Source organism: Phoenix dactylifera, unplaced genomic scaffold (genome assembly GCF_009389715.1).
Source record: "Phoenix dactylifera cultivar Barhee BC4 unplaced genomic scaffold, palm_55x_up_171113_PBpolish2nd_filt_p 001117F, whole genome shotgun sequence".
Classification (NCBI taxonomy): domain Eukaryota; kingdom Viridiplantae; phylum Streptophyta; class Magnoliopsida; order Arecales; family Arecaceae; genus Phoenix; species Phoenix dactylifera.
In genome coordinates this window covers 105877-131727 of record NW_024068460.1, presented here as the reverse complement: position 1 = coordinate 131727, position 25851 = coordinate 105877, and the positions used below count along the sequence as shown (strand labels likewise).

General features: G+C 38.5%; 1 protein-coding gene across 1 annotated transcript; it reads right to left on the bottom strand.

The window, feature by feature from the left end:
- Window positions 1-6792: 6792 nt before the first annotated feature.
- On the bottom strand, window positions 6793-20331 carry LOC103710536. Its single transcript, XM_008796292.3, has 6 exons — window positions 20168-20331; window positions 16103-16220; window positions 9321-9438; window positions 7588-7658; window positions 7414-7500; window positions 6793-7330 (listed from the first exon to the last, which is right to left on the bottom strand). The coding sequence occupies exons 2-6, from the start codon at window positions 16205-16207 to the stop codon at window positions 7085-7087; spliced, it is 627 nt and encodes a 208-aa protein (XP_008794514.2). The 5' UTR covers window positions 16208-16220; window positions 20168-20331; the 3' UTR covers window positions 6793-7084.
- Window positions 20332-25851: the final 5520 nt, after the last annotated feature.

Sequence of the window (25851 nt, the reverse complement as noted above, 5' to 3'; positions counted from 1 at the left end):
AAGGTTTTTCTAAATCATATGATTACTTCATTTGGTTAGTTTGATTGTTAACATCGAATCTAAGAAGATCTTTTCCAGCTACTCTCTTTGAAAACTGAAATTGTTGTTTTCAGCATTATGAATGTGGTGGTAGCTGATATTGTGTTGGTGTATCTGTCTTGTTTGGATGTCTTATCCTGTTTTTCATTTTGTATATTTCAGACTGTGTGCTGTTGGGGAGGCGGAGATTCAGTGCAAATTCAGCTATTCTTTCGGCTGATCAAGTCTTCTTATTGCTTGTAACATTTGTTTCCATTTTGATCACTTTGATTGCCCTATCCGCATGATGACAGTGCGAAGACATCACTCGTTTGCATTCTGGCTTTCATGCCAACTCGGATGGGACTGCTTTTGGTTTAGCTCGAAGATATACTCCCCTGCTAATCTATCCCGTATTTTTCTGCCACTTATTTTTTCAATCTGTTTTCCAGCATTATGAATTATATAGCGTTCTTTGAGCTTCAGATTGCACAAGCTTTGTAGGAGGTCTCGCTGGCGAACGGGCTGGGCTTTTGGGATGAGATCTACCGTGCACTTGGCCGAGGGCTATGAAATCATAATGGGCCTGCTCCTGTTTACCCCAATTGCCTTTTTGCATGGTTCCCTTTTGTGTCTGAGTTCCAAACCCGAATGCTATTTAATCAGCCTTCAGTAGGGGTTTGCAGATTTCTCGTATCTTGGTGGGCATAAGAAGGATCGCTCATCTCGGAACAAGGAGTAAGTTAGCCTCTTGACCAGCACTCGATCATGTCAAAGTTGGTCATTTTTATCATATCATTTACCCTACATGTAACATCTGCTCTGTAGATTTTGGTATGCTTGTATGTCCATGTGTATTTCTTGCAATAAAAAATGTCAGCTTTTGTAATCATTAGGCAGAGCAGTGAGGAAGTGGCTTGGTGAATTTGTATGCTATGCACATAGCGCGGACTCTATTCCTTTTCTTCTGTAAAAAAAAACGCGCTTAAACAGCACCAATGATTTCATTTTGGATAAAATGTTTGTGATGACCATCATCAATCACATGTTCTTTGGCCTGCATGAGTTGAAGCTGCCGACACTAGATGAAGCTTCAAGCTTGGAAGACTCTCTTTCATTGAAAAACATAGCATATAATGTCATCCAGTTCTCTTCCGTTTTAAAATTTCAAATACGTGTTTTAGAAATTTTAAAATTTGAGTTGCACCCGGAACATATATGCATGCGTTATGCATGATATGGCGTGACTTCGTGAAGTTAGCCATATGTGGCCATGAGAATGGCATATCATGGCATGTGTGGGTATGTAACCCTCTTCATGTTTTGATCACCATATGCCTTATTTAGTTCATTCTACTTTTTGCGACTTTAAGCACATTTGATCAATGAGATTTGACCTTGATTTTATTACATGGTTTTAACTTCTTTTGCGTCATATGGGTTGCCATATTTACATGATGACTTGATTGGCTCAATATAGATAGGGCCTTAGGGGCATGCCTCGATCTGTAAGCCTTATTCTCTCTATTTGCTTCTATTTCTTGCTAGCCTTTTTTCTTCATTTATTTATCTTTCATTTCCAACAGATGATTTCCATTGTTTTTTCATTCAGAGATATCCATCTTTACTTGAGAATGATTTCATGGTTCTATTCAAAGGCTCTGCATGATAGAAATTTAGTTATTTCACGATTTAATTTATGCTTTCCTGGCTATCATACAGAAGAAAGAATCTGCAAGCTCTCCTAATGATTATAGACTGATCGATCTTTTACCTAGTTTAATTGAAATAACACCAACACCACTAGCAGCCTGCTTGTATAGATAATCTGATTGGCTTGGCTCAAACTGCATTCATGAAGGGATGTTCTATTTTAGATAACTCCTTTGGGCTCATGAAATTTTTCCTATAGCAAGAAACAAAGTGGTGGTCTTCAAGATTGACTTAAAGAAAGCCTCCACAAAATCAATCGCAATTTCCTATGCACTATCTTGGAGAATGGGCTCTACCACGCTCTGGATGTGATGGATACAAGCTATTATTTGTACGTGTAGCAGCTCTTGCAAAAGGACAAGCCAGAAATTGGATCAGCTGGCTATAAAGGCAATTAGCTAAGGAGAACTTCATCTCCCTTCCTTTTTATTTTTGCCATAGATGAACTGATTGGTCCCGATCAGAAATCATTAGCTAGGAGTTCATGCTCGAACACCCTTCAGGTGATTACAGCTCCTTCGTTTTGGTATATCCGTCGTAATTACTGCCACCAATGGTTGGCTTCCTCGTTTAAGTAGAACGAAGCGATGAATATTTGCCGGTTAGTTAGTACTTCTTGGCCATCAAAGTACTTCTTGGCGATCGGGTTATCTCCAATAAACCGTGGAAAATCCATTCTAGGATGGCGTTGGGTCCCTACGACGTCCTCTGTTTCACCAGAGGGCTCCTTCCCCATGGCGATGGTGGTAATGCTATCGTTGGTTCAAGCGGCGGTGGTGACTGAACTAAGATTTGGAGGTGTTGGATAGCCTCCAGGATATCAGTGAGATGCCTATCCATCCGCGCTTTCAAGCTGTGTAGCTCTTCTTGCATGGAACTCATCTCAACTTCAAGACACCATCCTTTCTTTCCTTATTCGACATAACCGGCTTTGATACCAATTGATAGCTCCCGATCCGAAAGGAAGAAGGTGAGCGAAGAGAGATGGAAGAAGACGAGTTAGGTGGGATATAATACTTAAGGATTCTCTTCGGGTGAGAGCAAACTACAGGACACGGGATGATAAAACTACTCTACTTCCTCCTCTCTCCAACCTCTCATTTATTTTCCTTACATGACGTGTTGATAACTGACTAGCAGAAAGACGGGCGAACTGTTGCCTGCTCTCCTCGTTCCACCGCACCCCCACCCCAAACGAAGCTGCATGCGTGGTTTCCGCTCCTCATTCATGGTTTCCGCTCCCTCCTCCATCTTCGCAGCAGAACAACGAGCAGTTCTTCCTCCCACTCCCAACTCCCTCGCGGCCTACTCCTCTTGACCCAATAGACTTCTTGTGGCTCCGGCATCTTCGTTTGGAACATGGTTGATGGTCACCAGGTAGCGCGGGTTCAACCTCCGGACTCGTCGAGATCAGGTGCACCCATCATGTACTTACTAAAATTCTCAATCAAGCTAGAGAATATGGTATTATTAAAGGAATTGATTTGACAGAGAGAGTGTAAGTAGCACTATGCAAATGACATGCTAATTTTTTTGCTAAGCAGAGGAATTGCAAATCACTGCAATGAAGCTAATCTTGTACAACTTTGAATTAATATCTGGCCTAAAGATCAATTTCTCAGAAAGCTCCGTTATTTTACCCAGGGAACGTTCTAGATATGGAAGCTAAATTCGCAAGGATGTTCGATTGTAAATTGGAGAGGCTACCAATTATAGACTGTCTGTTTTTGATGCAAGTGCAAACAAAGTATCAATAACAACAGCATGAGATTCAATATTTTGGGTAAGGGACCAACCATGCATTGCATTAGCCCAATACATGCATTGCATTCATCAATTTTACACCAGACCAGATCAAAACCTACTAATGATGAACTACAAGCTCCCTAAGTTGATTTTTTGTCAATCTTGATAATCTTTCATGAGATTTTCACTACTTTCTTTGAGTCACACATGCAATATACTTATTCTAAGCCTCCTCTAAAAAGTCCCCCAAGACCCAAAAGACGAAACATAGGAGAGGAACAAAGAAGTCCCCAGAAAAAAGTGCAACTAAAGAGGTCTAAGCGTCGTAAGAGCAAACTTAGGAAGACTAAGATTACCTATCTTGAGGGTGGTTATAACTAAGACAGTCCTAAAGAGAGTGCGGACAATTCGATTGACACGAGAGCGAAGGCGCAGCCTAAGTTTACATGTCTCAAGGAATTCTTTTAATCTCTCCTCTCTCTTTTAATTCACTAGCTTGGTCCTTGTATTTCCTCTTTTTGAGATTCTTAGGGGAAGGCGAGGTATTCAAAGATCTCGCTTTCCCTGCCAAATCCTCAAGTTTGTGTTATTTCAATTATTTCCTTTGTCTCGAACATTTCTCAGGCTACCTGGTTCTCCCTGAGGAAAATCACCTGATCTAAAGGACCAGGTAACTCAAGGTTGGACTCCCTCAAAGTACTTCTTGTAGTATCTAGACCTAAAACTACCTCAGATTGGGTTCCCTCGAGCCCATAGAGGCCTAATCAAGGAACCTTGACCTACCCCTTTGGCATCGGTAGACCAGCCTTTCGGTGAGTGAATCCATAAGTAACGGACAAAAAAAAATAAAAATGGGGCGAGAGAAAGGAAGGAGATGTAGAACGAGTCAAATGTACAGGAACTACCCACCAAGAATCTAAAGAAAGCCTTAGCAAATGATAGAGAAGTTGAACCTCGATAAGAAAGCATAGGAGGAACAGCTACAAACTAAACCCCACGATTACCCTCTTCTTTCTAAGTTTCAAAGCATGAAGGGATGAGACTGAAGGGTCGTGACAGTCGTTCTCTCTATATATAGAAACTTGAGTGGCCTACATCGATACGACACCTCACCTACTTCAGCCATGCTTCCCTCAAGCGTTCGCCCTCAGATGATCTCCGAGCTCGCTGTCGGACTCCAAGCATCTAATTAACGTGCTGACATCCCTGCCATACACGATGCTTCAAAAGACTCACACCTAATTCTTGGAGTGTGCGGAGGCCCATCAATCACAGTCAACACATGTGCCTGAATTTTTGGGGCATAGGCGCTAACATTCACGGATACAATCCACTCTTAGGAAGACCTTCTAAGTTAGTGCTCTTGTGCCCTGATAGACTATTATGCTATCACCTCCAAAGAACCTTCCTCTGTTTTCTGAGTATCGTCCTGATTTAGGCATCAAAAGGTACTCCATCGAACACTCTTTGGCAAGAGAATTTCTTTGTCTTTGCTATTTCAGGTCAGAGCTCGATCGCGGACCAAGACCCTGGATGCAAACCATTGATTTTGAAGCAGCCCCAAATAGACTGCGGCTCTAAACAATCTAAGCAGCTCATTGTCGAGCCCTCCAGCATCTTTCCTTGCTCAGCACTTGGGTCATGCTAGTTCTCAACGGCAACATCAACTATTTGGAAAACATCTGTAGAGCCCTACAACTCTCTCAGGTGTTGCATTTCTTTTATAAGGGAAATGGTGCCAAGATACGTTTTTGGGAGGATTCTTTGGTGATTGACATTCCCGTAGGCTCTCTCTTCCCATCATTGTATTCTGCATGCCCTGTGGTGCATGGGTGGCTCTGCAGAGGGTTATACAGCCGCAGATGGCAAGGTGGATGGCTACCACATAAAACAAACCATGAACATATACCATGTCATACACAGACGGCCATCCATCTCTGAAGAAAGCCGTTGATCTCCACAAGTGTGGCCCGAGGATCCTGGTTGATTCTACATGTCAACAGCTCAGCATCTCAAAATCTCTCCTGCTGGAGCGCAAGGAGCAGTTGGAACCAACCTCGGCAATAGGAGCAAGAATGTGCTCCATCTCATAACACAGAATAATTACTCTTGTAAATTCACGAGGACCTAGCCCGGGCTACAACTCTACTTGGAAAGCTGCTGTTCCTGCCAAAAATAGAATCTTTCTATGACTGGTCGTTAGGTACCGATTACATGCCGAGGCCGTTTCAAAAAAAGTCCAATGGCAGCCCTGGATGACGCTTTGTTTTTTTTTTGGACAATGGATGCAATTTCTTAAGTTACTCAAATTAAAACACCATATTTTATCTTGTCCTTATGACAATTAGATACGGAACCCGCCCTCTAGTCGGTCATTCTGGATGGTTTGGGAAACGAAGGGAATCAAGAAAAAGTTTGGGGCTTGGATGGGATCAATCAGCGGCTGCAGTATGTTGGAGCGTTTGGAGAGAAGAAACCGGAGAATGTTTCGAAAGTAACAGAAGTGCAGCTAGGCCTTAGATTTGTTTTTGGGATCAAGGTTCTGATCTCCTTCCATCTGCTTCCGATCACAAGAACGGACCAGTGATGGACTGAAGTGGGAGCTCCTTTTGCTACGTCCTCTGTTTTCCTTCATTCATTCTCCTGGTTTTATGTTCTTCCTTCTTCTGCTGCTGCTTGTAACTTTTTTTCCCATCAATAAAATTGGTAGTTAAAACCTTCCTTTTCCCCTTCAAAAAAGAAAAAAGGGAAAATGAAAAGTTCCAACAGAGCTTGTAAAGTCTTAAATGGAAGCATATGACACTTGCCACTCCGATTAATAGAAAATTAATTTTGGGTTGAATGGATGGACACTACCATGTTTATTTCTTCTTTATCAATAAGAATGAGTTCTAAAGCTACTTCCGTATAACACCATCCTCGCATTCTCTTTCTTTCTCATGAATATAAAGCACTGCCTGGAAAACTCGTGTCGCTTAAAAAAGGAGATGGAGCTTCTGCCCACCCCCTCAAAATATAGATGGATCATCAAAATCCAGAAAATTGAAACAGGTGACACCACCACAATCACCTCATTAAGTAATTGTTCTGCTCCTGGCTCGTAAAAGAGTTCCAATACTGCCGGAGCATCCAATCTGAACACAGTAAAGGCAAAAGAGAGATAAAAGACCAATTTGGACAACTATTGATTTCGCTGTAAAAGTTCGTTAACCAACCTTGCAACCCATGACTTTATCAGTGTTTCAGAACTAAGAATTGAGTCGGCTGCATAGGGAGCATGTAAATCTAAATAATCCAATCCATATAAATGATTTAGCAACCAAAAGAACCTAGATGAAATGATGTATTTATATATTTATCTCTATTACATACTCTGCAGCAAGTGCCATGACAATGACGTGAAACTTTTGAGATCGATTCTTGGACTAATATCATCTCATGTAACTTTAATTCCAAAGAATACTTCCCTTTTTTACTCAAAAAGCATTAAAAGAGGAAAACTTAAAGTTGTGTGAGATGTTCCTCGGCAATAAGTGTCAATACATACCAAAATTTCATATAAAGCAGTCCAAAGAAAGGCAACTGAAAAAAAAAAAAGGTGGAGCACTTAATGCCCCCTTCTCCTATTTCCCTTACCCTTTTTCTTCCCTTTCCCTTTCTTCTTTCCTTTACCAACCTTGATATGTGATCCATCACCTTTCGGTGGAGTTGGTGCCAACAGATGATTCACATTAAGCACACCTTTCCTGAAATAACCTTCACTTGCCTTCAACACTCTGTCTTCAGGTTTTAGCTTCTGTGGTTTATTATTGCTTTTTGCAGCATTCTTAACAAATCGACCAAGAACCAACCCCTAAAATAGTACACCATAAACTTTGAGACATCAGCTCGGTAAAGATGGCATGAAATAGTAAAATAGCTACCATGAAACATTACCTCTTCTATTTTCTTTTGTTCTCTTCGCTTTTGATTTTTTATAGCTGGTTTTGCCACACTAAGCGGTGTTCTATGCTTCTTAGGAGGCTGATTAGAAGAGAATGCAAAAAGTTACAGAAAAGTTGGAGAAATTGTTGATTTCAGGCATAGCCAAAGGTCTGAAAGGATTCTTACCTTTCCACCCAAAGCAACAACATTCTGGTTCTGCAACTTTTTCCTCTCCTTCCAGGACATATTAGAGGCACCTTAGTGAAACAGAAAGTGTAGGAGAACGGAAAGGATAAAATGTACTGGACATATTTCTCACTACTTTAAACCGTAATGAACTTTAAATAAGGACAACTTGCAAATGGAAATACCAAATACAAAATTATGCAGTGGCATATCATTTGCTAGGGTCATCTGTTGATGATGAAAATGCTCTCTCTCTCACACACACACACACAAACACACGCGGGCGGGCGCGAGCACTTTTTTCTTTCTGATTCAGAGATAAAGTGTCTCAAATGTTTTTGCAACAATAATTAGTCGGTCTTGGCCATGGTAACAATCTCTCCAAACCAAAAGAATATTACCTAATGGTGCTTGCTAGCCGTTAACCAAAAGAATATTAGATACCATCAGAAAAAAAAAAGTGCCACATAGCTTATTAAGTAATTAAGTAGGAAAATAGATAACTAAAGCCAATAATTGAAAATAGTAAATTAGACAAGAAATAATTTGTATAGTCCAAAACATGAGCTACAATGCATAAATTAGTGCTAACCAAAGCAGCTAAGTTTCAAGTCTAGTAAAGACTAAACATAACATGGATTAAACCAAACCATTGGAGATCTAAGCATATACAGTATCAAAACCAATGCTAGATCTCCGCCCTTATAGAATTCGAACTTGCCTGACCAAAGGCATGATGCTGCTTCTGATTTTCCAAAGGAGCTTTCTGTGAAGAACTTACATGGAAGTGCTTTCACAAGAACTATTTTGTTAGTGTTGGAATCAAGTTTGGCAGTTAAAATCCAACTTCATGGAGATGTAGGTCTAGATTGAGGACTCCAACATGGCCCACAAAATTCTATTTGGGTTTGGGTATGATCCAGAATGAGTCAATTAAACCTGAGTTAACCTAGTCTACTTGCATCTCCGATATATTTGTTTTTAATCAAAGAAAGATCATTACTATAAGGGTGGAAATAAAGAACATTACTTATATAAGAAAACAAAAAGCAGATTCTCCTAGGAAAAGCCTTTTGGCTTCTGATATTTTAAGCATTACCGAACACCATATTTCTATTTCCTTTTTCTAAAAGTGTTTTTTGATTTGAAAGGCGTAAACGTGCATTCCCTAACAATACTAATAGCAATAATGCCATACAAATTGGCTGACTTTCATAACTCCAGTAACACATGCAAGACTAATTAGAAAGCTAGAGAGGATAAAATAAGCTGCAGGAGAAAATTCTTAACAGTACGCCACAATTTAAATCATAATTACTTCAGACTCCCCCTTTATTTTTTGAAATCAGCAAACAGCACATGATTCTTCTGATCCAGCACCTAGAGTATGGCCCTTACACTATCAATTGTTTGAAATACTAAACATTCCCCTGAACTAAATAAGGTAATTTCCCTCAGTTACTAACCATTAACAATCCAGACAGATTTTTTTTTCACTCCCTTAATCTAGTGCAGTATAAATAAAGAACACCTAACGGTCATACAAATGTTAAGCAATAAGCATTATCGCATACATTAAATGTACTAGTAACATGAATTGGTCTACTCAGCAAAAATGGTATATGATGACAATCGCATGTAACAGATAAAGGATATCTCAAGCATCAAGTATAGGAAGAGGCAAAATCAATGGAAATATTAACTTTTACGCAATGGAAATTACAAATTTTTACCCAAGTATTCTATATCCTTCAATATTCTTGACATGTCCATTTCCTCATTCTCACTGTCCAGATAACTAGAAGATTCTCTAGACACCGGCTTCTGATACATATCTCCAATGTTGGATGACTGCAGAATGAAACAAATAAAGACAATATGATTAAACAACCAGCAGCTATCAGCTATTCTGATTTACCAGAATGGGATTGAAAACATGATCAGCAAGAATTAAAAGATCAAAACTATTTCTCTAAGGCAAGCATGGCAGACGTAGCAAATGAAAAATGAGTAGGGCAACGTTACAACAAACAAAGTGAAAAATGCATACTTCAATGTTATAAGAATCTGAAAAGGCAATATATATGAAAGATATGAAAGGATGTCTTTTTTGAGAATAATGATGGAGCACCACCAACGTTAAAGAGATGATGGGAGAATCACCCAGGTCAAATACATGGTGAAACACCTCCTGGAGTTTGAACTTCGAACTGAATGTGACATAGGATGTTTTAGCTGAAGTCAGTGCCTAGAAGCAGTAGGCAGATATGTGTGATCAATTTACTTGCATGCACCAAAACACTTGAATTACTTAGAGCTCGATATACATGTCCACTTTATTTGCAACCAAAAAGACCCCCCCTTCTCTAAATAAAACATGTATGGTTGCACATGTGTCACTGCATATACACAGATCAAAGTATTTTTCAAGATGTAAATGGCATAACAGCTCCAAAGAAACATCTTGCGTAGTTTAAAAGACTAGAATCCTTGAAGCATAAGAAAGTTGCAGATTGTCAAAATGTCATCGATTGAGAACCGCCTTTGATATTAGAACTTTCATAATGTTGCAATCTAATTTAATTAGTAGCTTCATTGATTATATTGCCCTCCATGAGTTTATATAGTAAAAATGGAGATAAATCACTCTTTCTAATTTGGACAGTTGGATGATGTGATGATGCTAGGTGTCCTTTGGCATCAATTTCATTTTTCCTATTTCTAAAACAACTCAACTCAACTAAGCCTTAATCCCAACTAGTTGGGTTGGCTATATAAACTTTTTCCTCCATTCCACTCTGTTATGAGCCACACTTTCTAAAAGATGCAGCAATATCATGGCCTTGCTACTTCATCCCATGCGATTTGCAGCCTAACTCTATCCCTCTTTCCTTCTACATGTATCAAATCACTCCTTCATACTGGTGCATCCCTCTGATAATGGAAATTCCAGAAAGAGAAATTGCTCCAAGTAATGGATATAGAAGCTAAAGATGATATCAACGAGGCAAAGAAAAAAAATCAACTACCGGACTAACAAAAGCTAAGTTCAGAGGTAGATAAGGAGCAAGATCAAATTTTGAGGCATTATCCGACCATAGATAATAAAAGCAAACTGGAAATGAACATAGGCTAACCAACAAAAAGGGGCGACTTACCATTTGGTGTGTTTATTTAAAGAAGAATTAATGGAGAAAGGTGCAAGGAACAATGAATCATGCGTCATATGATGAGTGGCAGTCATGTTTCAGCAAAGAAGAATTAATGGAGAACATTGCAAGGAAGATGAAAGAAGCGTCACTGTACAAAATGCTTTCCAGATTTGATGAGTTTATAAATGATATTGGTGCATCTGCTCGAATGCTTTGTAAGCCAAGAAATTGGAGGGTGAGGTGAGGGAGCGGCTACGGATTTTGGAGAGCGCCTCTCTAGTCTATAATGAGCAGCTCAAGGCCTAAAGGTGGAAGCCTCCTTCACCACTTTCCACAAGCTTTCTAAAGGTGGTCGAACTTTGTTAAATGATCTTAAAAAGAGAATAGTGGGCTTAAGCAAAAGAACCTTATGCCCTGCAAGAAACAATGACAAGCATAGTTTTGAAGCTGAAGGTACTAAAGGGGTACTTATGTCAAAGCAAGCATCCAATAGACACTCAAATACAGAATAAAAGAATTAGTGAAGAGTGAAAATGTAAGAATTTTCAGTTGTTGTGGGCTTAAAAGAGTGAGCGAAGGAGCATAAAGAACTTGCTAGGATAAACAGTTTAAGTTACATGCAATGGCCCAATCAAAATGTAACTAACTGACTGATATGTGTCGGATATGGCAAGGATAACTTATTCCAACCATTTTTGTTGAAAATTAAAGTTCACTTGGATGTACTCCAATATCATGATATTTCATGATTTATTATGTTTTCTGGCATTACAAGTTATTATACTACACACTTGGTTATGCAATGAAATTTCACAAAACCCCTAAAATCATGGAATTGGAAATTTAAACTAAATTTTTAAAATTCAAGGAAACTGGCAGCGGCCTCCACCACCGTCCGCTGGCCTCCTCTCTCCCCCTTATCTCTCTCTCTTTTCCTCTCTCCCACGGTCTATATCGCCCTCTCCTCTATCAGTACACGCCTGACACAGCACGGCGTAGGCCCGTACCAACTCATGCCGCTGGAAAATTGGTACAGTGCCCAGTACCGATTCCGCCGACCATGCCCTATACCGCCCGATTCAGTATGGTATAGCGTACCATGGTTTCAAGTTCTAGTGTATCTACATAGCACTTTATTTGTATAGCTTATTGATATACATGCTTCATCGAACACTAGTAAAGTTGATAAGAAAAAATTAATGCTATAAGACCAAGACACTATAATGGCTTCAAAGTTTTGTGATTGCACCAATATATGGACATTTCCATGTCAAACTAAACTAGCTACTTAACTAAATGGAGTAATAAGTCAGGATTGTTGGTGTCTATGGTCTACTAGACCACAAGCTTGAAATACCACCATACAGGGGCATATCAGCCATGTACCGACACAATACATACTGCAGTATGCCCCTGCATCTTCTCATGGCTTGTCAATATGTTTCAGTATGACATACGGTACATGGTTGGATATGCCTCACTGCAGGGCATCCCATACTGGGGCATATCAAATGACTACTAAACAATTAAGCCAAACACCCTAAATATCACAGAATTCAAATATATTGACGAAGCAAGTTACCAATCAAGCCATCAAGATATCCCTTGTGATCTTTATGGTATGTTGTCAAAACCACCACCTAGGCACCAAACAATCCACCAAGGCACGTATAGAGCCTACATTGCCCAAGCAATGACCAACTAGGCACTCTTTCTGATTTCTATTACTGATGAGATATGCATAACCATTATTATATCTGGTACAACATTCATTTCATTTTCACTATTTTGACTAAACTAAAGTTGTTTTTAAGTAAATGGGAATGAAAATAACATAAAATACATCCAATTATCACTTCCCTTATTCCTTCACCCATCTCAACCAACCAAATGCCTCCCTCTTCCCTTCATGTCAGGACAACTAAAATACCTCCACTGACCACTATATTCCCATATGCCTATATGCCACTATAGGAAGGCCCTTCGAAAGTCTTTCAAAAGCCATTTGACCACCGATAGTCCCTTAAAATTAGTTTTGCCCTATATGTTCCTTTTATCTGTGATCTATTTTCTCTTATTGCAATCTTTTTTTCAATGACTATGGAATTTTAATCAAGCTTATGAATCATGAATCCCTAGCTGTCTTGACAACCTTGCATCATAGTTTTGGATGTTTTAGGACCAAAAAAAAAAATCAATTGCTAACAACTTGATGCAAACTAGATTCAATCTATGTCCAATTAACTGAGTTTAGATGATTTAGGACTCATGGACTAATTTATGAAGTCCATACCATGAAACAAAGCTCATTGATGTCACAAAGGAATAAAATACCAAGAAAATGCAAGTCTAAAAAAAGTACGTTCACCAGCTAAAATGGCCACAATGATTGATAAAGATTGTAATATTGTACATTGAATGATCAAGGAATAAAATACCTCAAGCTGATTTCTTTCATCAAGCTATAGTTGGAGGTTGATTTCAAAACCAAGGTCTTGTTAGCACATGTTAGTGTCTACTTGTACTTTTCGAAAAGCTCTTCTTATAAAAGAAAAAGGCAAATACTAGGTTTTCTAACTTCATCTGAAAACACTTTTTTGACTTTTCTTCCTGTAGAAGCATTCCTTGGATTCTAATACCAAATGTTTATTTTTCTTTTTTCAGGAGGGAAACACTTACTTTGTCTAAGAACTACTTTTTGTTCTAAAAGTTACAAAAGAACTTTTTAAGCAATAGCAAATATGCCCTTATATTATTGATAGCCAGGACTTTTTTAGGCTTCTTGAATAATTCTACAAAGCTCACAGGCAAAAGTACCATTGTATAGAGATAAATGAGAAATTCAAAGCAAATATACATGACACGCAATCTAAAGGTAGGGTAACTCGTAAGCACCTCGCCATGGGCCTAGACAATAAGTATAGGCAGCCCAAACATTAAGCATTTGCTTATGAAGTCAATCAAGCCCAATAAAATAAACCATTTAAGCCCAAACAAATATTTACTTAATCAATGTTGGCAAAAGTTTGAAATGGATTGTATCAATATACGCACAAAACAAAACAAGCTCCAAATTACTATCTTTCATCCATCATTCCACAATGCCCAAAATCAGAAGAGTCATAAAAAGAGAAACAGAAATAAAACAAGAAAGGATAAAGTGATAGGGCATCCTATGACAACTCCAACCAATATCAAGTGACAACAACAAACCCATCAAACAACCAAAAGGCATGATACTTCTTTTCTTCCAAAATTCCTCTTATACTAGCTCCTCTTTCCGTCTTCCTCTAATTATTCAATTTCTTCTTCCTCTTCCATTCATCTTCCTTCCCTTTCATTCAATCGTTGAAATGAGCAATTTCAACAACTCTTGCCATTGCCATATGCTACAGCAACACTTGTAGCAGTCAATAAGAATAGAAAGAAGCTAAAAACAATGAACATGAGAAGAAGGAACAAACCTTCCTTTGATTTTTCAAAACTTTGTTATATTGGTTGTAACTAATTTCTTTGGATGTGTTTTCTTTATTTTCTAAAATGTTTGATTTCTCCAATTGCTTTACCCTGTGAGATATAGGGTAGGACCAAGGAACTAGGCCGACCCATGATCACTCAATTAGCATCTAACACATTTTAATTAGTGACAACAAGAGATAGTAAAGGATGAGCCACACTAATAGTTTGCTTCAAAGCTATCGATGAAGCACAAAATGTCACAAGTTTACACTATTTAACTTAAATCAGATGAACTGATATGGATAATACAACACATCCACAAATTAGATGATCGTAGAGATAACGCACATTTATAAGAGACCATAGTCCATCACACATGAGTATGCAATAAAAGTACATTTGGTGCACGGTCTGCTGTGCCGGAACTGGGGCCGAGACCGATTGCATGGCGGCACAGAACGGTAGACCTCGTACCCTTCCGTGCCGGCCCCATACCATTCCGTGTCGGCCCCGTACCAACACGGTAGAGGAGGCAGAGAAGAGGGTGAACGAGAGAGAGAAAAGAAAGAGAGAGAAGGGAGAGAGGAGGGTTGCGGAAGAGAAACGAAACTGGGGACCCGGCTGCGGAGCCTTCCTCCGCGCAGCTCGCCGGCCTCCGCAGACCCTCCGCCGGCCGGCCTCCACCTCCCTCTCTCTTCCTTCCTCTCCCTCTCCCTCTCCCTCCCTCCCCCGCTCGCTCTCTTTTCCTCTATTTCCTTCTCCTTCTCCTCCTTCGGCGACGGATTTCATTTCCATGGTCGGAACCGTCCCAGTCACGGACCAGGACATCTTGGTACGACCCGAACCGTCCGGTTCGAAACGGTTCCGCCGACCCTGATTTGGTGTATGTTATGCATAAATGAAATATAAACTAACCATTACATAGTCCAAAATTTTAACTAGAAGCAACAAGCACTAGGATTCAACTTATTTGCAGCTTGCTTCTACTTGCTTGTATTAATTACGATGAAGCATAGATACCAATATGGAATACGGATACGACACGATACAAATATGCTGTTACAGCAGACCTTGAAAAATTAGGATTACGATGAGGCTAGGATAATCGATGAGTATATATTTGCATGTTTTTAATATAAAAAAAATATGTGCGCATTTAAATATTTATATATGCATATGCATGTATGTAGAAAATCATCCATAAAGCATAGTAATTTACTTAAATAACATATTCCATGCTTTATATGATACCATCAACTTTTGCAAGCTCTCATTTGGCCATCATTCAAATCCATAGAACCCAATCCATATTTGACATTTTAATATTAGTTATAGACTACAAAATTGACCATTCAACATTAAAAGGTTAGCATTAGAAAAACAGCAAGCATACACCATCCCTCTCATATTTGGAAACATCAGGAAGTATATCGAGTGTATCATGGAAATATTCAGAATGTTTTTTATGTTCAAAAATAGGTTATGTTATACAAGTAGCAGATACATATCGAGAAGTAACTGACAAGTATTGGTATCTGCTACAGACACGACACGTGATTTGAAGTATCCATGCTTCCTAGATTGATTAGCATCACAAAAAAAAAACATAAAGTCATATGCATGAAATAGGATAGGAAAACAAAGAAAATTCAAACATGTCAAGAACAAAATAAGGGTATGCAATAAAATGAACATTGACCATTTTGAGTAGAAAAATGCTTACATCTTCAAAATTCATTATAACTAACTCTCATAATATTTTGCTAAGATGAAAATAAGAATATTTTGATGAACTTAACAATCCGGTCATACTCACGACCAATTATGCTGAAACATATAAGTCTTAACTTGGTAATATTTAGAATACAAAAATCCTACACATGAATAAGTCATTGATATAATACCATGAAGTTGTGCCATTCACCGGAAGATGCTCTAGAATGAGATTTACTACGGTAGGAATTTGAAGGATCGTATACAACTTTGGCTGCAGCACCTGATTTCACCATCTCCTTTGTTTCCCTAGCCAAGAAAAGGAAAGGCCAAAGAGGCATAAGTACTGAGTTTAATATTTTGTAAATCGTATTAATGAGCTTAACTCCATTGCTTGAAATAATAAAACAAAAAACTACAAATTAAAATTGTTATAAGATAACTTGAGCCAAGTGACCTTTTCAAGGGAAACAAAAAGAATACTAGAAATGGTAAAACAATACAAAAGAAAAACAGGTTAAGCAACAAATGATAGACGTATAGACCATTTTGATGGTTGGGTAGATGTACAAAATTGAATGCTCAATGTAAAACACATTCCTGTAATAACAATAAGAATCATGGTGTGCCATAACGGTCAGTACCGATGCATACCAAGCATAATGTGCCATACTCGTACCGAATTGGTACGCAATATGGGAAGCGTACTTGGTGTCAATACATTAAACCAACTCCTATACCCAGCATACCGACATTATACCAAAAGGCTACCCAAATATTAATACATTACTCTTACATTCAGATAAAGTAAAAAAGAATTGAAAAAAGATGACAAGATGAGTAGAAATTCCCACACTAAATTGAAATGAAATGTAATTTTCAACAAGTAAATAACAATAACATGGGCAAAAAAAATATTAAGAATCGCTTTTTCTTAAAACATTTTGATTAGCAACTATGCTTGACCAAACACTTATGATGCCGGTACCGTTCCCAATAAAGACAGTAAAAGGTTCTTGTCAGCCAGATACCCCATCAAAAATGAATACAATTAGTTATGATTCAATGGTTATTATTGTTTTGCTTCAAGCAACATGTTTCTAGTTGCGTTAGTCAAGGTACTGTCTTGCTAGAAAGCTAAGCTATGTTAATAATATCCACCACGTGGAAGGGAAATATAACTTGAACATTCGACTCAAAAGAGATAAGACATTGGAAGGGGAAAGGAGAAGGCGAAGAGGTCACAAGGATCGTGGGATCCTACAAAACTTTTAAAGATAGCACAAGCCACCTTTAAAATGAGTTATGATATCTAAAACATGGATGTGGCTGGAAGTTCCATACCCCGACTCACCAATCTATATGGCAAATGATCCACAATAAGAAGGTCCATATGTGGCATAAAAAGATTTAGGTCATAAACAAGTAACCCAACTTAACCTATTTATTGAACAGGTGGGATTCAAATTTAGGGTCTTGACCTATCTAGCTTATTTTTACACGGTTACAATTTTAGCCTATTTAAGACTGGTTTAACATGCCAACCTATTTATATTTATTTTACATATCATTTTATAAATTCAAATTAGATAACAGGCTATTACAAACCTAATCCAACATAACCTGTTTAAGGCTACACTGCACAATAACAAACCTTCTTTTTGCTATACTTGATGACCATTATGGCTGTTGAGGTTATTGTTAGATAACCATTATTTGTTCAAACTAGTAGGGAGCAAAATCAAAGTGGTTAGACTAAGAATTTCTTTAATCTTTTACGTGAATGATAGGTAAATGATATGGTCCTGATAATATATCAAAAACGACGATATATTATTGGTTAGGAGCTGAACCAAGATAGTTGTGAATTTCAATTGTGGTAGAGGCTAAAGAACTTTTAAAATCACTAAGGCTGCATTTGGAGGTTCTTAATTTATTTTTCACATGAACATAAAATTTTTGAATTTTTAAATTTAAAATGTCCTAGTACATGTTCAGTTGTTAAAGAGAGAGTTCAAAAAATAGAAACAAACAAAGATAAAAATGAAAGGGAAGCATGAATTTGATAAATTTTATTTAAAGTATATATTGAGGGATGCTAGGGAGCCATGCCCTAGCGTGTCATACCACCTGCCTCACCTTGCAATTGGCGAAGGCCACCTGAGTCTATAGAAAAGATCAATAATTTATAGAATTCCACAACTATCCCTCAAAAAGACATAGCTACATGATGTTGTGTTTTTAGTTCTTCCCTCTTCCATCCCTTCTTCTTCTTCCACTCTGCTATATATATGATTATTAATATGTTGATTTATTCAACATAATCACAAAAAAATGATGATCCAAAAAACTTAAGAACTTCATTTTCATGCTTTTCTAGTACTTTATAGAAAGCAAAATACACCTTTATTTATGGTGAATTGATTTATTTAATCATTTTATTTAATGGCTCATATTATCTATTTGCAGGTATAACTAAATCTGCAGAATGGTTGGTATAGAAAAACTTTGTAATTAAATTTGTGGTTTTAGAGGAACGTAAATATTAAAGATATTGAAATCCCGCTGGTTTTGTAAGTGAATGTCATCTAAGATTTTATTTTGATAAACTTAATGGAATGACTAATATTTTAATGGTTTCGGTACAATGTTCTCATATTCTGGTATCTTTATTATAGCCAAGAAGATTTATTTTTGCTTTGTATCATATGTGATTATCAGAATAAAGAGTTATAGAAAAGCTGTTCTAAGGTTTCTTAATTTATTGATTCCTGATATAGAATATGAGATTCTAAAACATATATTGAGATCTAAAAAATTATTTTATATACTAGGAGATATACATTAAATATTGCATAATTTCATTGTGAAATTTTCTATCAAAAAAAATATTTATATTACAAGTGGGACCCATGAGGTTTCTCCTTTCCAACTAATATATTATAATCTTATACATAACTGACTCAGAAAAAAATAATAAATCAATATTTCTTATATTAAGTATCTACCCAACCAAGCCCTTCGCAATAAGCCCCATGCTAAATGAAAAGAACCTCGGTTCATGCCATCTAGTTTTTGTTCATCAACACTAGCATTATGACTATATAAATGACCATACCAAAGCATGGATCTATAAAAGTCACTATTCTTGCTGCCTACTACTTCCAGATCACTGTTAAATTTCAAGTAAACTTCATGTATATTACCAGTTTGTAGATATGTATTAAACCGAATAAACAATAAGAAAAGAAGTTTGAATTTGAATTGAGATAAATCATATCTAAATACCATCTGCTGGACAAACCTACTGCATGAATAATACAGCCTTGTCTTATGACTTAAAAGGCATTTGACCAATCATGTATCTAGCGCATAGCACAGCATATCACACTATTTAAATGTTGGAGAAGAGAGGATACAATGCATGAAAGTCAGTAATTTATGCTGTTGTTGATTCTTCAAATCATACTGCTTGTTACACCAAAATCCACCAAAAAAATATCATCTTCAGACCATCTATCAAGGTCAGAGTGAGAATGAAAACCTAGGAATAAACTGTGAAACTACTTTTTATACCAAATATCGCTGCACAAACTGGATTGTTGTTAGAAGATCTATTCGTGGTGATGAGGAAATTTCCTATCAGGTTGAAAAACCATTGCTGCATTCCCAACAACAGATGAAACATGATCAAGTTTTCCATATATAGATTCAAAAATTAAACAGAAAATACAAACTAATTTGTCATCACAAAGATATCCTCTCAAATCTCCAGACTGCGAGAAGCAATGCAAATTGCAAAGTCTAATGAATTTTATATATGTGAGAAAAATAAGATGAATAAGAACCAGGTGCAAGCAGGGTAGGCGGGGAAAGCAGAAGGAGGAGGAGAAGTAGGCGGATCAGGGGAGGTGGAGAAGGGAGGGGCGGCCGGGGTAGAGGGGCAGCCGGAGTAGAAAGGCTAACGTAATAATCACCGTAGACCGGTGTTGTCCGTCCAACGATGGCCGCCATCCACGAAGCACCTCACCTTCCCGCTAGGTTTAGGAAGGGATCGGGAAATTAAGGGGGAAGGGGGGAGAACGAGAGAGATAGAGCGGAGAGGGAGTACTGGAGGGAGGTGACGGGTGGAGGAGAGGAAAGGAGAGGAGGGTTTTGCCGTGGCCTGCAGGAAACTACATCTAGCCGACCCGGCCGGATCTACCACCGATGAAGTGGGATGGGCAGGGAAAAGGGAGAGGGAAAGCGATAGGTACCTCGCCGCTTGAGGCCGGATGGGAGCCGCCGGAACCGGTCACCGGAGTAGGAGGTCGGAGCGAGAGAGAAAGGAGCTCGGGTCGGTGGAGCGCGGGCTCTCTGCCCTCGTCGGTAAGGCTCGCGATGTGTTGAAAATATTTTAGGTCCGGCTAAAGGGGTTTCCTCTGGGGTACGCTGCCGACAGTCCAGACTTAAAACCCTTCGAGCACACGTGTAGATTTGAATGCACGTGTGATACATTAAAGGATACTTAGGTTAAGAGAGATATATCATATATAAGAAACTAAATTTTTAATAGAATTATAGTATTGGGAAAGAAAAAAAACTTCCCATGGAATTGTATTGCTAGGGCTTTATAACATCTTACTCTTTAATAAGAGATAACATATGCAAGGTGGGAAAGCTCACTTTGCATTATATAATATTTACTAATATATAATATATTTTTTCTTTAAAATCCAGATGATGGGGGTTAAGGCTGGCAATCCGCATGTAAATATTACTTAAATCAAAAAATTAAGAACGCCTGTGATAGCAAAAAGGTCGAAAATTCTGGGATAAATAATTATAACTAGTATTTTGGAAAAATAGGGGAATCTAAATTAAAATCATGTTAGAGATGGCTCCAAAAATGTTATTACCTCTCTCATGTAGGGTTGGCTCTAATACTCCAAGGTACAACTGATCCTATGTCGGCCAAGCTCCTCTTAGGGAAGAGAGCTATTTGATCTTTGTTGCACCAGGAGACCGGACCATGATTTTTATATAGAGGTTGGTCAGATATTCCCTTTAAAAGTAATGATGAAAAAAGGTGGATTGAGTTGCTGGATGAATTGTCACGCTCCGAATCCAGAACGTAATAGATGCCACATACCTGTATGGCGGACCATACAGGCATGCAAGGCTACAAATCATATCAAAGCAATAAGAATTTCTAAAAAATTATTTAATTAAGAACTTATTCAAATTTTCTTACAATAGTTCTAAGTGACAGAAGTCAACATATGTTAATTATTTACTTAAATCAAATAAAATATTCTAACTAGTCTAGGTAGTCTGACTAAAACGCCAACAACTGAAAGTATCTTTAGAATAGCTAGCGCACACTTCAAGTCCCGAGCAATCATGCATCTGAATTTAAAAAATAAAGAAAGTATAATAATGAACTACAATAGCCCAGTAAGCAACATAACTTCCTAAAGTAAGGACTAAGCATTCCAAATAATAAGTTAAAGAGCAAGATATTGACTAAAAAATAAATCAATTCTCGAATAATATATATATCTCTTTTGAAGTATACTGTTATTTTCATAAACTGATACTAGAAACTCAACATCAGGCTAGGGCCATGTAACCAAGTGATACGGGTCAGCATACACAAAGTGCCAACACCACTATTATTAACCACCGGTGGTGCGGTGTCAAAATTAGTTTCTTATATTATAAGTCGCCAGGGCCAACGAATAATCTATATTGGCGGAGCCAGATTATAGTCGTGCTAAGAAGACATACATATAAAACAAAGGTCAAAATTAGTTTTCTCTTGCTTCAAAATTCTTCTTCAAATTGGCGGGTCAGGTTCACCTATTTTAATCTCATTAAAATACCATTAATTTTATCATCATCTCAAAGGTCAAGCAAAGTCAAAAATTAAAATACTATTAGAACGGCCTCATGCCCGCAAATCAAGTCGGCCAGGTGGTAGTGCATGACTGCCCAGGTGGATTCGGGCAAGAAGAATTCAAGTGGTCGGGTAAATATCAATAGTGGCCAAATTTTAAAAAAACTAGCTTAGGCTGAAGTAATGGGCCGGTCTACTGTCCGGATAGCAAGGTGGTTCAAGGTCTCCAAACTGGGTTAACTTGGATCCGAGCAATAAGAAAAGCAAAACTTACATTTGGATCCTTGAGCCTGTCTAGAAAGAGAAAGAGAAAGAGGAGAGAGAATCTCAGCTTGGGTTCAGCTAGGAGTCTGTGTTTGCTCCGTCGATGGCACACGCTATCCTAGATCATCAATGTATCTGGTCCATGAGTCAAGTAGAGAAAAAAAAGGGTTTTCATTTTTTTAGTTAATTACAAATAGGGGGAAATGGGAAGAAAAATAGAAGAAATAAGAAAAAGAAGAGCGAAGAGGAGAAAGAGAGGTAAAAGGAGGGAGGGAGGAACTGGCAGTGGGTGCCGAGATCTGGCGACCAATACTGTGGAGCAGCAACGGAGGCGGCGACGACCAGGGTGGTGGCTAGCGAAGGTGGTAAGACAGCCGGCTATAAAAGAAAAAGGAAGAAAGGGCCAAAAATGGGGTTTCAGCCCCTCTCTTTCTTCCTTCATGATCTCCGACGATGGGGCTCCGGTGACGACCTAGGCCATCAAAGGAGACAAGCCTCCATCTCCGGTGACAAGTGTCGACAGCGAAGGAGGCCGAAAATAAAACAACATGAGTTTTTGGATCAGAAAACAGAGGATGAATATAGCCCCTTCTTACATGATTTTTTTTTGGGCGAAATTTTGGTCGGCGATGAGGTTGGTTAACGGGGAAACAAAGAAGGAGATTAAGGGTCATACCTCTAATTCTAGCAAGGCTTGGCTGAGTTTTTCGGCGAGCACAAAGAACTTAGGCCGTCGGCAATCAAGGGAGGAAAAGAGACGAAAACGACCGCTTATGCGAGGATCTTCCAATGAGGAAGAACTAGGGAGGGTTCGACGGCTTAAATAGAAGTGGAGGCTAGGCTTATCTTAGCCTTCGGTAGAGTTCATAGTGGTGGAGGACTCTTCCTCCTCCACCGCCATAGTTCACCAGAGCTCTGCCCTGTTCTGAATGGAAAGAGGGCCTTCGGGCCCTCACTTGGCATCAGACCGGGCCAACGGGTAGGCCCAATGAGGTTGGGCCTCACAAAAATAGCCGAGCATGCCACCAATTAAGCTATCATGCTTTGACTCTAATGTTTATGCTCGTCGGTTTATGCCATATTAGCTACTACTATTACTCACGATAGTCACTATTTCCACTACTCTTAAATTCTAAGCAACATTCCACTTCATAGGTTCTTGGTACCAGTAAAATCTGTCTATTGTCTTGCATTTATATGTGGCTTCCTTAACTATCAAGATAGCTATCATGATTTTGCTCTAATGTTTAATCTTGCTAGTTTATGCCTTATTAACCACTACTATTACTCATAACTAAGGTCCGCCGCCCGGACCAGTATGTACCGGTCCCGTACCGGTCTGTACCGGTCCTGTACCGGTCCCGTACCGGCCCCATACCGATTTCGTACTGGCACAGCATTCGTACCAGCTAGTTTTCTAATAATAACTCTCGATACCGGATCCCACGTTGATCCGGTACCGGTCCTAGGTCGGATCGGTTCGTACCGGCCGATATGATCCGGTACAGCATACCCTGCTCGTGATAGTTATTACTTCTACTACTCTTAAATTCTAAGCAATATCCCACTTCGCACATTCTCAATACTAGTAATCATCTGTCAACCACTATTCGTAAACTCCACCATATAACATCCTTTTCCAAGCCAACAACTCAAAATATCTTGGTTTGCACCTCAATAGTTTCCTTACAAATCAATCCTTTCTCTGATACTCGGTCTAAGATCATCATCCTACAGGGCTTCTCGCCCTCCATCTACACAAAATGTGCTATCGAGGGCCTTGATCTACATCTTGGTACTCAGCCAATACCTTGGAGTTAGTTAGCTTTCCTTTATCTGGGCTAAGGCCATTACTTGGTTGTCCTTATTCTTTTGCAAATTCACCACTAATTGGCCTATCTATAGTGATGTCTTGGGTCTGCATTTGATCCAAGGATCCAGGCAATCGGTCTAGATGTGGTGCAAAAAATCCAACATCCCGATACTCGGCCAACAATCGGCTTGCATGCTGGTATTTGATCTATACTTGATTTATCACCTAGTACTAAATTCATTCTTGATCAACATCCTAGCGTTCGATCTACACTCAATTTGTCTCTCGATACTTGGTTTGCATTTAGTTTACACCCTGGCACTTCATCAATATTCAATCTATTGTCTGATATTGGGTCTATACTTAGTCAACACCCTCTATACTTAGCTTGCCCTTGGGTTGTCTCGACGATTGCTCCATTTTCCATTACCAAGGATGAGCCTCATTAGCCATCCCCATTCTTTCGCAAAGTCATCACGACTTGACCTATTTCTGGTAATTTCACAAGGCTTATGACATTCGTCCATGTATCTCTACCATTAGCATGGTATAGTATAATCATCAAGTAACAGATCTAATGGCTAATTGTTAGCCCATAAAGGCTATAATCAGCACTTGAGAGGTTGCTCACAATGTCCTCTTAATGGCTGCCCAGCCATTAAGACACCTTTTTAATGGCTAGCTGAATAAATCCTTTGGCTAAGTATAATTTAAATATCAAAATAATTTTGGAATAACCAAAATGATTAACAACAAATAGATAAGGTTCCATACAAGTGTGGCTGGCCTAGCATGACTAAGTTTGGCTCACAATGCATCATGAAGGTGTACGATATAGTTGACCAAGCCAAGTGCGCATATTTTTTGTGGTTAGCATGCCCAAAAGCCTTCATAACTAACGAGAGTCCACTAGTTGGAGAAGCACTAAATGCTAATCTACTTGCATTAATATTTTAATGTGGGATTGAAATTTATTAAACTAGTTAATGGATAAATGCTTTGTGACATTTACAACTAAAAAAAAAAAATATTAAATAATTTAATGTCATCTTAACATTCCTCCGCAAAAGTTGAAGCATTGAAGCTATAAAATTAATAAATATCATCTTATCAAGGCACTATATAAATAGATGAGGAATTACTTAGACTCAAATCTCACTTGGCATTAATTGTAGTGACCTCAAAAAGCTATAATGACTAGGCTTTGAATTAGATCCTTCGAACTCAAATTTTTATAAGTCATACATTCAATATGGATTAATTAGTTCTTTAAGCGAATTACTTATAGCCTTATATTGATACCTTGATTTCATGAGTTGATAGAGTTAGCCTAAACTTATAGTCAAGGTCCTCACGGCTATTCCTACATATTTAGGTAAGTCCTCCAAGGGTACCTATATCGGTGCCTTTTTTCCGCCCCATTCTGGGCGAGCCAGAAAACTCAAAAAAATTTTGGAATCAACAACATCAGCTCTGGTGGCGAGACAATTTGTAAGACTTATTTCTGTAGTTGAAAGCCGATACACAAAACCATAGTACATTCCAGCGAGTCTTACGGTGAACACAAACTAAGCCCATCTTGGATGAATCGGCTTATCAGTTAATGTGTGGAAGTAATGTAGTGTATAAAGAATTAAAGTTAGAGACTTCAACTCATCAGAAGATAACAAGCAAGGGAGATAGCATGGAGACCTTGGAATCTACAGACTTAGGTATCATAAATGTCATGTCAGCGAAGTTGCAGTTGACTGAACCATCAAAAGATATTTTGATCAATATTTGGTCAAAACCCGAGATTATCAATCATGGTAAGGTACAGAGGAACACCGGTGACAGCAAATTCTTACTAAAATTAGTTTTTGATCTTTTGCTTAGGAGTAAAGGGCAAAAATATAATGGCTTTATAATATACCGGCCATAAGCGTCACAAAGGCTGGGGTCAACCTTATCGAAAGAAGCTTCCAAAAGTTTTCTATATGAGATAT

Coding starts and splice junctions, on each gene's coding strand:
- LOC103710536 (XM_008796292.3), bottom strand. CDS start 16,207: ATGGTGAAATCAGGTGCTGCAGCCAAAGTTGTATACGATCCTTCAAAT. Junction 9,439..16,102: donor GTGAATGGCACAACTTCATG/GTATTATATCAA, acceptor TTCATTCTGCAG/TCATCCAACATTGGAGATAT. Junction 7,501..7,587: donor TTGTTGCTTTGGGTGGAAAG/GTAAGAATCCTT, acceptor TCTTCTAATCAG/CCTCCTAAGAAGCATAGAAC.